A 12,538-nucleotide genomic window follows, 5' to 3' on the forward strand; every position below is an offset into this window, starting at 1 on the left:
CAACATGAGGAACTGTATTAAAGGGTCCCAGCATTAGGAAGGTTGAGAACCACTGGTCTAAGTGAATATAAAAGAACTTCCTGGCTCGGCGCCTATGGCTCAACTGGCTAAGGCGCCAGCCACGTACACCTAAGGTGGCGGGTTCGAATCCCCAGCCCGGACCCGCCAAACAACAATGACGGCTGCAACCAAAAAATAGCTGGGCGTTGTGGCGGGCGCCTGTGGTCCCAGCTACTTGGGAGGCAGAGGCAGGAGACTCGCTTGAGCCCAGGAGTTGGAGGTTGCTGTGAGCTGTAATGCCATGGCACTCTACCCAGGGGGACAGCTTGAGGCTCTGTCTCAAAAAAAAAAAAAAAAGAACTTCCTTCCAATAATAAAATTTTGAGAGTTCACTTTTTATTAGTGGTCCAACCACTGCAACATATAATGACCCATCAGGCAGACTCACATCTACTAACATGCACCTTTTCCCTATGATGGAACCCCAACTGCCCTGGAACACTTACGATGGCAAATACAACTCCAAATGCACCTTGTCAAATGCATAAACTGTTCATGTTAATTCAGAGGTGAATCAAACCTTTTAAAATTAAATTTAGATTTATCTAGACTTACTTCCAAAAGAATATTCAAAACAATTACACAAAAAAGGACTAAAACAAAACTGAGAGGAAAGCTGTTACTAGGCACCTGAGATACTCTGATTACTGCCATAGGTCCTGATGGAGATGCTTTCCTAACTGATGTACCTTTGATACTCTGATCACTAAGAAAGTCCAGCTTCAAGGTCAAATCTTTCTTTCCCTAGAACTAACCCCATGGAGGAATGACTTCAACATGACTTCCAAAACATGGAACATTTAGATAATTCCGACATCTTTAATTGTGAACTTCATGATGCCAACTGTCAGGACAGATCCTTTGAAGAGAACTGAAGTTATAAAATAAAAATGTAAATCACTGAAAGTATTTCTAGGAAACATGAGAAAATACAGCTTAGATACTTGGCTTTCTGGTTATCTAGTTTGATTCAGGGGTAGGGGGTTGGAAAAATCTACATATAGCCCATCGCGTATCTAGCAGATGATTTCACAAATATATTCTTAACCTCTGAAAGGAGCTAAGAGTCCCAGATATTTCATGAATGAGTCCTTTAAGAAGGACTAACAGGGTCCTTTAAGACACACCTAACAGGGTGTCTACATACCAGACTTCCAGGGAGCAGAGCTGCCATTTGCTCTCAGAGCTTTACAAGTGGCAGCTATATTTCAACTAAGCCCAGCCCATCAGCAGTTGATGTACATACTGAAAGGTGAACATCAAGAACTAGCTCTGAGGAAAAGAATAGATGTATTCAAATATTTTAAAATTTTAAATGCTACGTATTAAAGTTCTAAGCAAAAAATGTTAAAAGATAGTTCTATCAAAAATGATAGGTCAGTATATCTAATATTTGAGCACTATATTCAAATTCACGGTAAATAATCCCAAAAGAAAAATAAGCAAAAGATATAAACCAGAGGTTACTAGAGGTAGTGGATTTAGGTGGAAACTATCTTTTTTTATGGCCCCCAAATGGTCAAATAGCAGCAATTTCACATGGTTCAACTTACTAATAAGTCATGTTAGATCTGAAATACATCTGAGGATAGAGCCCACAGGGTCAGGATCTGCTGGTTAATTAGCTGTGCAATGTAAGTGGCCACCATGTGTCAGCTGAGCAATGAAATGACCCAAATAACTACAGAGTGACCATATCACAGGAGCCCCCAATGTCACCCTATACCTTAGAAACTGCTGCCAATCTATGTAATGGCACAGGGAGGAGACGGCTCCTGAGATGCCCTAAATGAAGAAAGCAGTCCCAGGTCCCTCTGGGTAGGGAGGGAGAAGGATTCTAGGCCCCTAAAACTGCAGGGTGTGTAACCAAAGCCAGGGTGGTATGGAAAGAGGGGGTACAAAGGCTAAAAAGGTCATTCTCAAATGACCTCAAGAGGACAACCAATGGCTGGCCCAATTCTTGAACAGCAGAGTCATTTATGTGTTTTTCAAAGAACTTAAGTTACTGAATAACTGATGCTGATTCTGTATTAATATTGTGACTCTAAACAAGTCCTTTATCTTTAGCATCTGTTTCCTCATCTCTAAAATTAGAACACCAATATTTACTAAGTATAATAGCAGTCATCTTAACAAATGTCTAAAAATACAAAATGGCATAGTAACTAACTTACGAGAGACGATGTCAAAGACTAAAATATGTGCACCTCTGTGTCATACCTGTTTCATACATGTTGCTTTCTGCGTATTTCCCCTCCATTCTTTTTTGCAGTAGTCCATAATATCCATTTCAGGAGCCACACTTAATCTAGGTTCTAAGAATCAAAAAAAAAAAAAAAAAAGCCAATAACAAACCAAAGCATAATCAGAATAACAATACTGTGTTACTTGGGGGTCATATTTCACTCCTTACTTTGCTCTCTCATTTCATTTCAAAATATCTAGAATTCCTCCACCACTTACCCCTGACCACCATCTCCTCTCCCCTAGATAACCATGGGAGTCTCCCAGTGGACCTCCTTTGTCACCACACCCCTCATACCATTCTCCACACGGTAGCTAGCCGGGGTGATCCACCCAAGCATGAGTCAGACGACATCCACGCTCCTGGGCTCAGAGAGCTTCAGGATCTTGCCATCTCATGGTCTTATTCCCCACAAGGCCCCTGCCACCTCTCTGGCCTCAGCTCCACCACTCCCTACACAGACCCGGTCCCAGCCCCACTTGAAACCCTCAGTACTCCTGCACACACCTGCTGCCACACAGCAGCTCCCTCACCCCCGCAGGCCTCTGCTCCAGCATCACCCACGCCCTGCCGCCACAGCATCTTACACACTCTGCCATTCCCTACTCTTCTCACTTCACCTCAGACTCCTTCGACTCTAAGAGCCTACCAACTCTGACCACACAACCATGCGCTCAGCAAAATGTGAGCTCCTTGAGGGCAGGGGCTTTGTTTCTCAGCTGTGTCCTGTCCACGCCCAGAACTGTACTGCCACAGGTGTTTGGGAACATTTTTCTAATCAAATTAAAGAAGAAACAGTCCAAACTATGAGAAAAAAACGTCTTACAATCCATAGAAACCAGTATAGTAAAGAGATAACACCCACTATAATAAAAATTACATGTAATTGTCTTAATTTATGTCTTACCCTGATCCCAAAGGCTATAAGTAGTTGATGATTAACCAGAGACTAACAGAACTCTCAGTGTTTACTGATCCACAGACCTCATCCGACTCTAACAACATATTTTCCAAAATTAAAAACACAACTCACAGTCAGACAACTGTTATAGTAAAAAAATGGCCTTCAGGTTTTCCTTATCTAATGTAGGCAGTCTGGGGTTTGCTCTTGTGGTGTAAGCATATATACACTTGAGCATATTTTAGCGTGTGTGTTTTAGGAAGAAAATGAGGTAAAAATCTCAGGCACATCTTGACTTCCTTTTTAAATTATTAAAGATACAAATCTTAGTGATGATCTTAAAATAGAAATACAGAAGTACCTTTTAACATACTTACCCCTGAGGAAGTTGTACAAAGAATAAAGATGCTTCTGTTCAACTAAATTCAGCAAACACTTTACTGAACGGCTAGTATGTGCCAAGCACTGAGGAGCTAGCGATATCAAAGTAAAGAAGACAGATTGTGTTCTAAAGGGACTTACAGACTACTCAAGAAGAAAACCAACAGGCATTTACAAGCCAGGGTGAGGACGCCAGGATGGTGGAAGAGCACAAAGGAGAGACCCTAACTCTCCTTGTAGTTTAAATTAATCAAAAATTTTTTAAGTAAACTATAAAACTGCCTCTTTCTAAAAATCTCATTATGAATCCTTTCAGAAAGAAAAGCAACCATTCACGTAAGAGGGAAAATAAGACAGATAAGGATAACAGAAGCATCAGGATTAGTAAAAGTCAAACAGAGCCCTGAGGGATAATATACAGAGACCACAAACACCAGTGCTACACAGCCGGTCTTTAAAGAAAGACCCTTCATTTTTTAAATATTTAAAGAAATATTTTTGAGTGTCTCCTTAGTGGAAGGACGTGTTCCATTTATCTGCCTTTCCACGCACATCCCCAAAAGGGAAGAATTGCACATGTAGAGAGTCAGGACAGTCCCTGGCCCACATTTTCCCAGCAGGCAGGGTTATCAGCATAAACAGAGAGCACAGTTCCAGCTCAGGAAGGGCCACCCAGGGAAGAGTATCTGCCTTCCTGCTCTCCTGCCGCAGTCATCATCATAGTCCTGACTCCTGGGCACAGCAAGACAAGCCCTGGCCTCCTGGGCAGAGCAGGGGAGGCCACGCACCTCAGGACTGAGAGGAGATGCCATGGGCCTCACGTAGGCCCAAGTCCAACATTACGTAGGCCCAAGTCCAATCAGAGGCCTACGTTGGGCGGTGAGGTTTGGGAAGCTGGGGTCCCTCATAGCTAGGCAGCAAATGACACCTGAATTCCCATTCTGCTATGGTTCCCTGGGAGGACGACTCCACTGGCTACTACATGCCACGCACGAGGCAAAGACCTGGAGACACAGGACGAGGCAGAAACTGACTTCAAGCAGCTTATGGAGTACAACAGTACCTTTCCTTAATTGCAAACTACTTAGACTCTCTGACTGCAGTTCCTAGGAAAGAACATGTCTAATGGCAAAAATAAAAATAAGGGAAGTTGAAACTCAGAGCGGTAAGCCAGCAGTTGAAATAACCAAAATGCTTAATCTTTAACCACCACATGGGTCACAATAAGAATCAGACTCTTTGAAGGTGGGAAGTTAAAACTGAAACCCCTCCAAAGAGCTGGGACTCTCAAACAGGGGGTAATACTAGGACAGGAATGTCAATTCTTTTTCTGAAATGGGCCAGACAGGAAACAATTTGGCTTTGAGAGCCATAAGGTTTCTGTCACTACTACTCAACTTTACCATCCATGAAAGCCACCACAGATAACAAACTATTAAGTTCCCAAGAAATGTTATTTACACAAGCAGGTGGAAGGTCATATTTGCCGACCTTCATAGTAGGTGGGAAAAAAAAATCTTTTCACTAACACAATAAGAAAATCTTCTGCGTCAGTCTGGACTCTGCTTCAGGGGAAGAGACACTTCCAAAGAACAGTATTTTAGGAAGGGTGATAAACCCAGAAGGACTGAGATGCAAGGAGGACTGTAAAGAGACCCACTTTACTCTCAGACGGAAGCCGGAAGCTGTAACACCCACTGAAAAGCTAGAAGACCTGCGAGGGGCCCAAGCTAGGACAGAAACATTCCAAAAGAGACCCTGCAAAGTGGAAAATGAGCGGCCCCTCAGCAGTAACAGATGCTGGCTGCATACGTACTTCTTCCTTAGAAATGTAACCAGTCAGGACTCTGTGTCCTATGGGAACATTAAACAACCACAGCAGGGGTAGGGATGAGCATACTTTAAAGCAGTAGTTCTCAACCTGTGGGTCATGACCCACAGGAACTGTATTAAAGGCTTGCGGCATTAGGAAGGTTGAGAACCACTGTTCTCAAGTGTTACAGAGGACCAGAACAGTGTGGCCCAAGGACACACAAACGGCTACAAAGAATACCTCCTTTGGCTACCACAGTGAAGAGTTAACCAATTCCTTATGAGGAAGACTCAGAAATTCTTACTAAAAAAAACCCTACTATGTATCATTTGTTCCTAATTACACCTATGACAATGCTTTTGTTAAGCATAAATAGAAGCCAATTCTCAAATAAACCAGTAGCACACATATAAGGGGTCTTCAAAAAGACTACTTATTAAAAAAAAAAAAGATCACTTATTTTCATGAAAAAATGCATGTTACGAAAAAATTATGCATGGATTTCAAAAATTTTGGACAAAATAAACTCATACTTCTTAGAAAAAATGTGAACAGGCTCTAGTCTGAGGTACTAAGGATAAGACATCAGTTCAGAAAGAGCCCCTTTCAGAGAAACATGAGTTCTGCTAAAAGCTGAATAAACACCACATGTATGGTGAAGCTTGGGTGGGAGAATGTTGAAATCATTGATGCTTTCCAAAAAGTTTATGGGGACAATGCCTCAGAGAAATCAGCAGTTTACAAATGGATCAGTCTTTTAAGAAGGGAAAATGTTGAGGATGAAGCTCATGGCATCAGACCAGCGACATCCACATCCAAGGAAAAAATTAACCTGTTCATGCCCTATTTGAAAAGGATCAACAATTAACAGCAGAAACAAGAGCCAACACCACAGACATCTCAACTGGCTCAACTTACACAATTCTGAATGAAAAATTAAAGTTGAACAAACTTTCCGCTGGATGAGTGCCAAAACCACTGTGCCCAGATCAGCGGAGACAAGAGCAGAACTTTCAATGGAAATTTTAAAGATCCTACAGCATTTCTCTGACAAGGTGTAACAGAAGATGGAGCATGGCTTCACCAGTACAATCCTAAAGACAAAGCACAATCAAAGCAATGGCTACCAAGGTGGGGGAAAGAGATCTCGTTAAAACAAAAGTGGACCACTCAAGAACAAAGGTCGAGGCAACAGTTTTTTGGGATACTCAGGGCATTTTGCTTGTTGACTTTCAACAAGAGGACCAAAAAATAGTGCTTATTATGAGAGCGTTTTAAGACAGTTAGCTAAAGCTTTACCAGAAAAATGGTTAAGAAAGCTTCAGTCCTTCTCCACCATGACAATGCTCCTGATCACTCCTTTCAACAGCGGCAAGAGTTTCAATGAGAAATCATTAGCATCCATCTAACAGTCCTGGTTTGGCTCCTTCTGATTTGTTTTTTATCTTACAAAATCTTTAAAGAACACCCAATTTTCTTCAGTGAGACTGCGCTAACCTGGTTAAATTCCATGTCAGTTCCTTCAGACACGCTAAATGTAAAAGATGCTTACAAAAGTATCTTGAACTTGATCATATTTGTGCTAAGAAATAAAGGGTTTTTTTTAATATTTTAATTGAAATCCCCTCATACATTATACAGGTAATGAGAGAAAATGCCTTTTGTGAGTTATCTATGGAATATCCTCAAATAAGAGTATCCCAGAGCCTTCCTTAGTACCTTTTCTGTCGCCATCATGCCCCAGTCCGTTATAATAATTCTTTATATATTCTGGATACAAGACCCTTATCAGACATGTGATTTCTTGGATTTACTTTCAGCAACGTAGCTGGAATGTAGCTGGCTCAGAACTATGACATGGCTAAAAAACTTGAAGAAATAAAAAGGACTTGGATGCCAGGAAGAAACCCCCTACTTCCTAAGGCCGACTCCAGCACTGCCTTCTAGATACACTGATTCTCCTGCTCTTTAGGGCTGCCTTTACCATCTGAACCAAAAGCTCCAGCCGCAGCGATTTTCTTCTTTGCTAGACCCTGTGTTGCCTTAGAGTGAAAATGGGCCCAGGTTAAGAACTGCCCTTACATTTCCAACACCCTTACTTCTTCCCATATCCTTCCAGCTGCATGGGAGAGTCTAAGACTGGAATTATGGTGCTAGATTAGTAAACGTGACCATTAATGAGTAGTCTCTTCCTTTATTCTTTGAGATTTCGATTTTACCTTTTGTCAGAAGAAAAACTGGTGAGTTTTATATAGCTGATCAGATACAAATTATGATGATTTCAGTGTAGCCATTATAAGGGATGCTTGTTAAACATCTGGTATTAAATAATGTTGTTCCAAATTAATTAAAATTAGTATCTAGAAGCCAGTTTCTGGTGAATTATCTGTTTATTTTATACTGTTGTTAGGCAAGTCCATAGTTACTAATTTAACCAAATCAATTTGCTATTCATTAACTGAGAAACTATATTCCGAGAATCCTGTCAGGAATTGGAGAATTTAAATATATGCAAAATAAAAGTCTTTGTCTCAGTAGCATTCATCGTCTATTGAGTATGCATGTTTTTCCATAATGATGTATTGATCTAACTCTTTCTTCAAAAGATTTATACTTGGGATTACAGATATATTTGCTGTTATACAATGGATAAGTGAGTTGTATATAAGAAAATTTTATGCCTTTTTGCATTAAAAATGTATTTACATTATAAAAAAAAAAAAAAAAGAGTATCCCCACTTGGCTCCTGCATGAGGTCAGCCAAGGAAGTAAGGATGTATTTCATCACACACAGCCCTGCCAGCCAAGTCTCCACAGACCAGTGAAGAGAGCCAGGTATACCCCTAGCACCGATGGGTCTTGGTGGCAGTAAGAAAAGCTGGCAAAGACAGATGAGAAACATGGACATCAAATCAACAGAGAATGAGAATTAGTGTTATTGATCCCATGACTGTCTTTGTTCCTCATCAATGAGATTCACATGGCCATATGCATATCTGTGTATATGTGAACAGCCAGCTTCTCAGTAAGTCCTTCAATTTGAAATGAGAAACACATGTCAAATTTGAACTTACCCTCTATGGGTATAGGGAAATCAAGAAGGTAGAGTCAAAAGATTAAACAGAACAATCTTTACAGGTGCAAAAAACAATATGAATATAAAGAGTGCAGAGTGAGTATCTACATTAAAATTTTAAAACCCCAGGCTTCCCTAAATATACTTCAGCAAAACAAATAGTTAATGTAAGACCATGCTCATTAGAATACTTCCTAGAAGTGGAAGTCAGTATTTTATAAAAATGAGTATACCAATTTAACTACATTTTCTACTATATACAGTAAGAACTCTACAAATAAAATAATTCCAAACATACCTGATGCCCCTCTTTCATGTATAAGCAATTCTTTCTCCTTTTCTATTTCATCTGCAGCACGGTACATGTCCTCCTCACTGAAATCACACCAAAGCAGACATTTTCAAACACTTGTTACACTGACATCTTCCATGATATCACAATAAACAGCTACTTACAATATGTACGGGTCTCACATCTTAGATGCTTATATTTCTATCTGACCACTTCCTTCCCTTTCACGATTTCTTACTTTGAATGAGACAATCTGCATCACATGTGTGACTCAGAGGCCATTTTAATTGTGACGTCTACTAATGCCTCAACTATACGTCTAGCATGTATGTATCTTATCAGTGAAGCTCCTGAAATCATTCTGTCAAGTTCCAAGGATAGAGACAGTGCTAATAAAAGTATTTATATAGGAACAGAGGCTAATTGTTGACCTCTGTAACTCATCACAAGCAAATATGATGATAGCTTCTTTAAAAACAAGGAACAGAGAGCATAAATTATTATAAATCCCTAAAGCTAAAATACCTCCTCAAGGTGCCCTATGTTCTGTTGTACATATCCCCACTGTTCCACCGCCTTGTGAGTTCCTGGTGAACTAACAAGAGCCCACTAAGTACTAGAAAGAGAAAACCTCACTAAATGCTAGAGATGAAGAATGGGATTTCTACTAGCCTGAAGATGCACCCTTTTCCCTCAAAATTCACCCCCAAATGACAACATGGAAACAGAAACACTGGGTCTGTCTTTGACGAAACAAGAAGGTAAGCTGGAAAACACAGAGTGGTAAATGATACAGGACAGGGAAGCCCAAGGCTATGGAGGTGGGGCTTAGGGATGGGGGGCTTCTGCAAAAGGCAATCCACCAAACCCATCAGAAGCCCAGAGCAGCTCAGAATTGGCAGCAGAAAGCTTTTCACAGGGTACAGGTAACACATCGGGATGAAAGCACAGAGCCTGGCTGATATCCACATAAGGAACAAGCAGACTCCCAATTCCCTTCTCATGACCGCACACCCCATTCTCACACAAGGATTCAGACACAATGAGACACAGAAAGGAAGAGGTACCAGGCTAACAAAAATAAGAAATTACATGAAAGACTAAGATACGCTACCCCCAATTCCCTGATCACTTCACTTCCTAGGACATGGCCTCATACTGCTGGGTAAAGAGAAAAAGAAGGGGTGCTGGCAGAGGAGGAATGAGGAACATGTCTCTTGTTGAAACCTTTCAATGTTTCCCAAACACTAGTAATCTGAACTTGACCCACCACTCAGCCTGTACTCCATTATTTCCCTGTGCACAACTCACACTTCAGACCTAATGCTTGGCCAACACTATTTGTGCCTGTACACCTATGATCCCTCTTCCTGAATGGCTCACAACTCCCCATTGGCCTCCTGCCTGCAAAGTCACAATGTCTGCTTGGGTGGGTGAGTCCTCTGTAGAGCACACTGGCTGAAGTAGGAACTCAGACACTGCACAAGGTGAACCACTCCTCACTCCAGCCTTTACTAGCTCTGTGTATAACCATGACGAGGGTAACCACTCTCAACATCCCAGTTTGACAACCCTTCACCTCAACGGACTACTGTGAGGAACAGACACATAAAATAACAAGCACTCCCAAAAGTAACTTATTCTTATTCTCATTCTATATCCACTGGTGCAGAGTATTAATAAACAATTTGCACGGTGATCACTCCTTACTCCTTTTTCTCTCTAAATGTGTGATATATGCATGTGTGTGTTTTAAAGTTGTGAGGGTGAGGGAACAAATATTAGGAAGAGGTACTTTTCATGAGCTCCAACTACACTGAGATTTCAAATAAAAGGTGTGATGTCACCCTTGAAACCCACACCAGAATTAAAAGCAAAGGGAAACCTCATTCCCAGGGACTATACATCAAAAACCTAAAATAAAAAGTGACCAAATGTATTTGTTTGCTCAGTAACTTAATGACATCTTTCAGCCTGCTTCCCAGTGTTATCAGATATGAGAGAAGTTCTAATCCCATCAGTCATTTAGGCAAAGCACTTTCATAATATCAGCATCAGAAGAAGCATGTATCTGGGCAAACCACTGCCCCAACCTTGGCTTCAAGTTTTCTCATCTTCAAATGAGAAGACTGGAAAAGAGCTGTATTTTCTACATAAGCTCTTCCGTTCATATTCTATTAGCCCGTGAGTGTATCATCATTACAAACTGTACTTCAAGTGAATTCTGTGGCTGTACTGCCTAGATATATATATATATTTTTTTTTTTTTTTTGCAGTTTTTGGCCAGGGCTGGGTTTGAACCCGTCACCTCGCGCATAGGGGGCCAGAACACTACTCCTTTGAGCCACAGGCACTGCCCCTGCCTAGATATTTGACTCCACTTTTGTCTTCTTCCATTTTAAACCTACAAAATAACCAAAATACAATTGCAACACTAGTGCCCAGAGGAGGTTCTCTAAACAAGTATCTCTCAGTATATCCACAAATACAAATTCCTACAAAGGCCAAAAAGAAGGGAATAAAAAGAAATACACAGCAGAACAAACGGGAGAACTAAATGCCAAGGGAAGACAGAAACAGAAAGAGAGATGCCTGGAAATAAAACTGGGATTCAGGATATATAAAAGAAGCAAACCGAGACAGAGGAGTAAGAGTACATTCCGATTACTTCAACCACAGCTGGATTTCACTCAGATCCTGTGTGCGAATGTTTGCTACCTCCCATAGCCACCAAGTAACATGACTTTACCAAAGGCCACCCTTAAAATGATCCTAAAGCTGTATCTCCTTGAAGAAAAGATAAGTTTCGGGCACGAGCAATGAAGTTCAATCGATGTAGTTGTCAACAGCCAGAATGACATAATCACCCACCAAATGTAAGGATAATGAACTAGAAAAAGAGGAAGAGAGACCCAGAAAAATTAAAATAATTTTATTTTTAAAATACCTCAGGCTCAGTGCCCATTGCTCAATGGTTAGGGTGCTAACCACATACACCAGGGCTAGTGGGTTCGAACCCAGCCCAGACCTACTAATCAACAATGACAAAAAAAAAAAAAAAAAAAATAGCCAGGCACTGTGGTGGGTGCCTGTAGTGCCAGCTACTTGGGAGGCCGAGGCAAAAGAATCACTTAAGCTCAAGAGTTTGAGGTTGCTGCGAACTGTGATGCTACGGCACTATACGGAGGGTGACACAGTGAGACTCTATGTCAAAAATAAAAAATACTTGAAACTTTTGCTTTAACTTTTTAAGTTAAAGCCAAAAATAATGACAAAATGAAATTATATTTAAAGCTAGAAATCCTAAATTGGTAGAGGTTTGGTTTGACTTTTTGTTATAGGAAGGGAAGAGAGTGTGACAATGAGAGGAAAGAGGATTTGGCAACCTTCTGTATGTGTCAAGCTGGAGTGGGGACAGGGAGTAGGGAGGTAGTATCCACCCTCCAGCACAAAAGAGGCCCCTGAAACCACAGATTCAGATGAGCACCACAGCAAAAAGTTTTCTTCTAGAAAACATAAAGATGGCTAGAAAAACGGTAAAACAAAGTCTTAAATGACTTGATGTCTTGGCATGAAAGTCACTCTTGATTTCACTACTCAGTTAAATTTTAAAACCAGGTGTAGTACAGTGGCTCACACCTGTAAAACCAGTACTTTGGGAGGTTGTGATGGGAGGATTGCTTATGGCCAAGAGTTTGAGATTAGCCTAGGCAACATTCTAAGACCTGGTTTCTACAAAAATGTAAAAATTAGGGGGGCAGAGGATTTCT

General features: G+C 40.9%; 1 protein-coding gene across 1 annotated transcript in view; it reads right to left on the reverse strand.

Annotated features, from left to right (window-relative positions):
- Nucleotides 1–12,538, reverse strand: part of OTULIN (OTU deubiquitinase with linear linkage specificity) — a 33,749-nt gene that overhangs the window by 15,411 nt on the left and 5,800 nt on the right. Inside the window, exons 2-3 of the mRNA XM_003789543.3 lie at nucleotides 8,775–8,851; nucleotides 2,281–2,375 (exon numbers count right to left, since the gene is read on the reverse strand). Coding sequence (XP_003789591.1) covers nucleotides 2,281–2,375; nucleotides 8,775–8,851 — 172 coding nt within the window. The remainder of the gene's footprint in view (nucleotides 1–2,280; nucleotides 2,376–8,774; nucleotides 8,852–12,538) is intronic.

Source organism: Otolemur garnettii, unplaced genomic scaffold (assembly GCF_000181295.1).
Source record: "Otolemur garnettii isolate 467f Iridium unplaced genomic scaffold, OtoGar3 scaffold00033, whole genome shotgun sequence".
Lineage (NCBI taxonomy): Eukaryota > Metazoa > Chordata > Mammalia > Primates > Galagidae > Otolemur > Otolemur garnettii.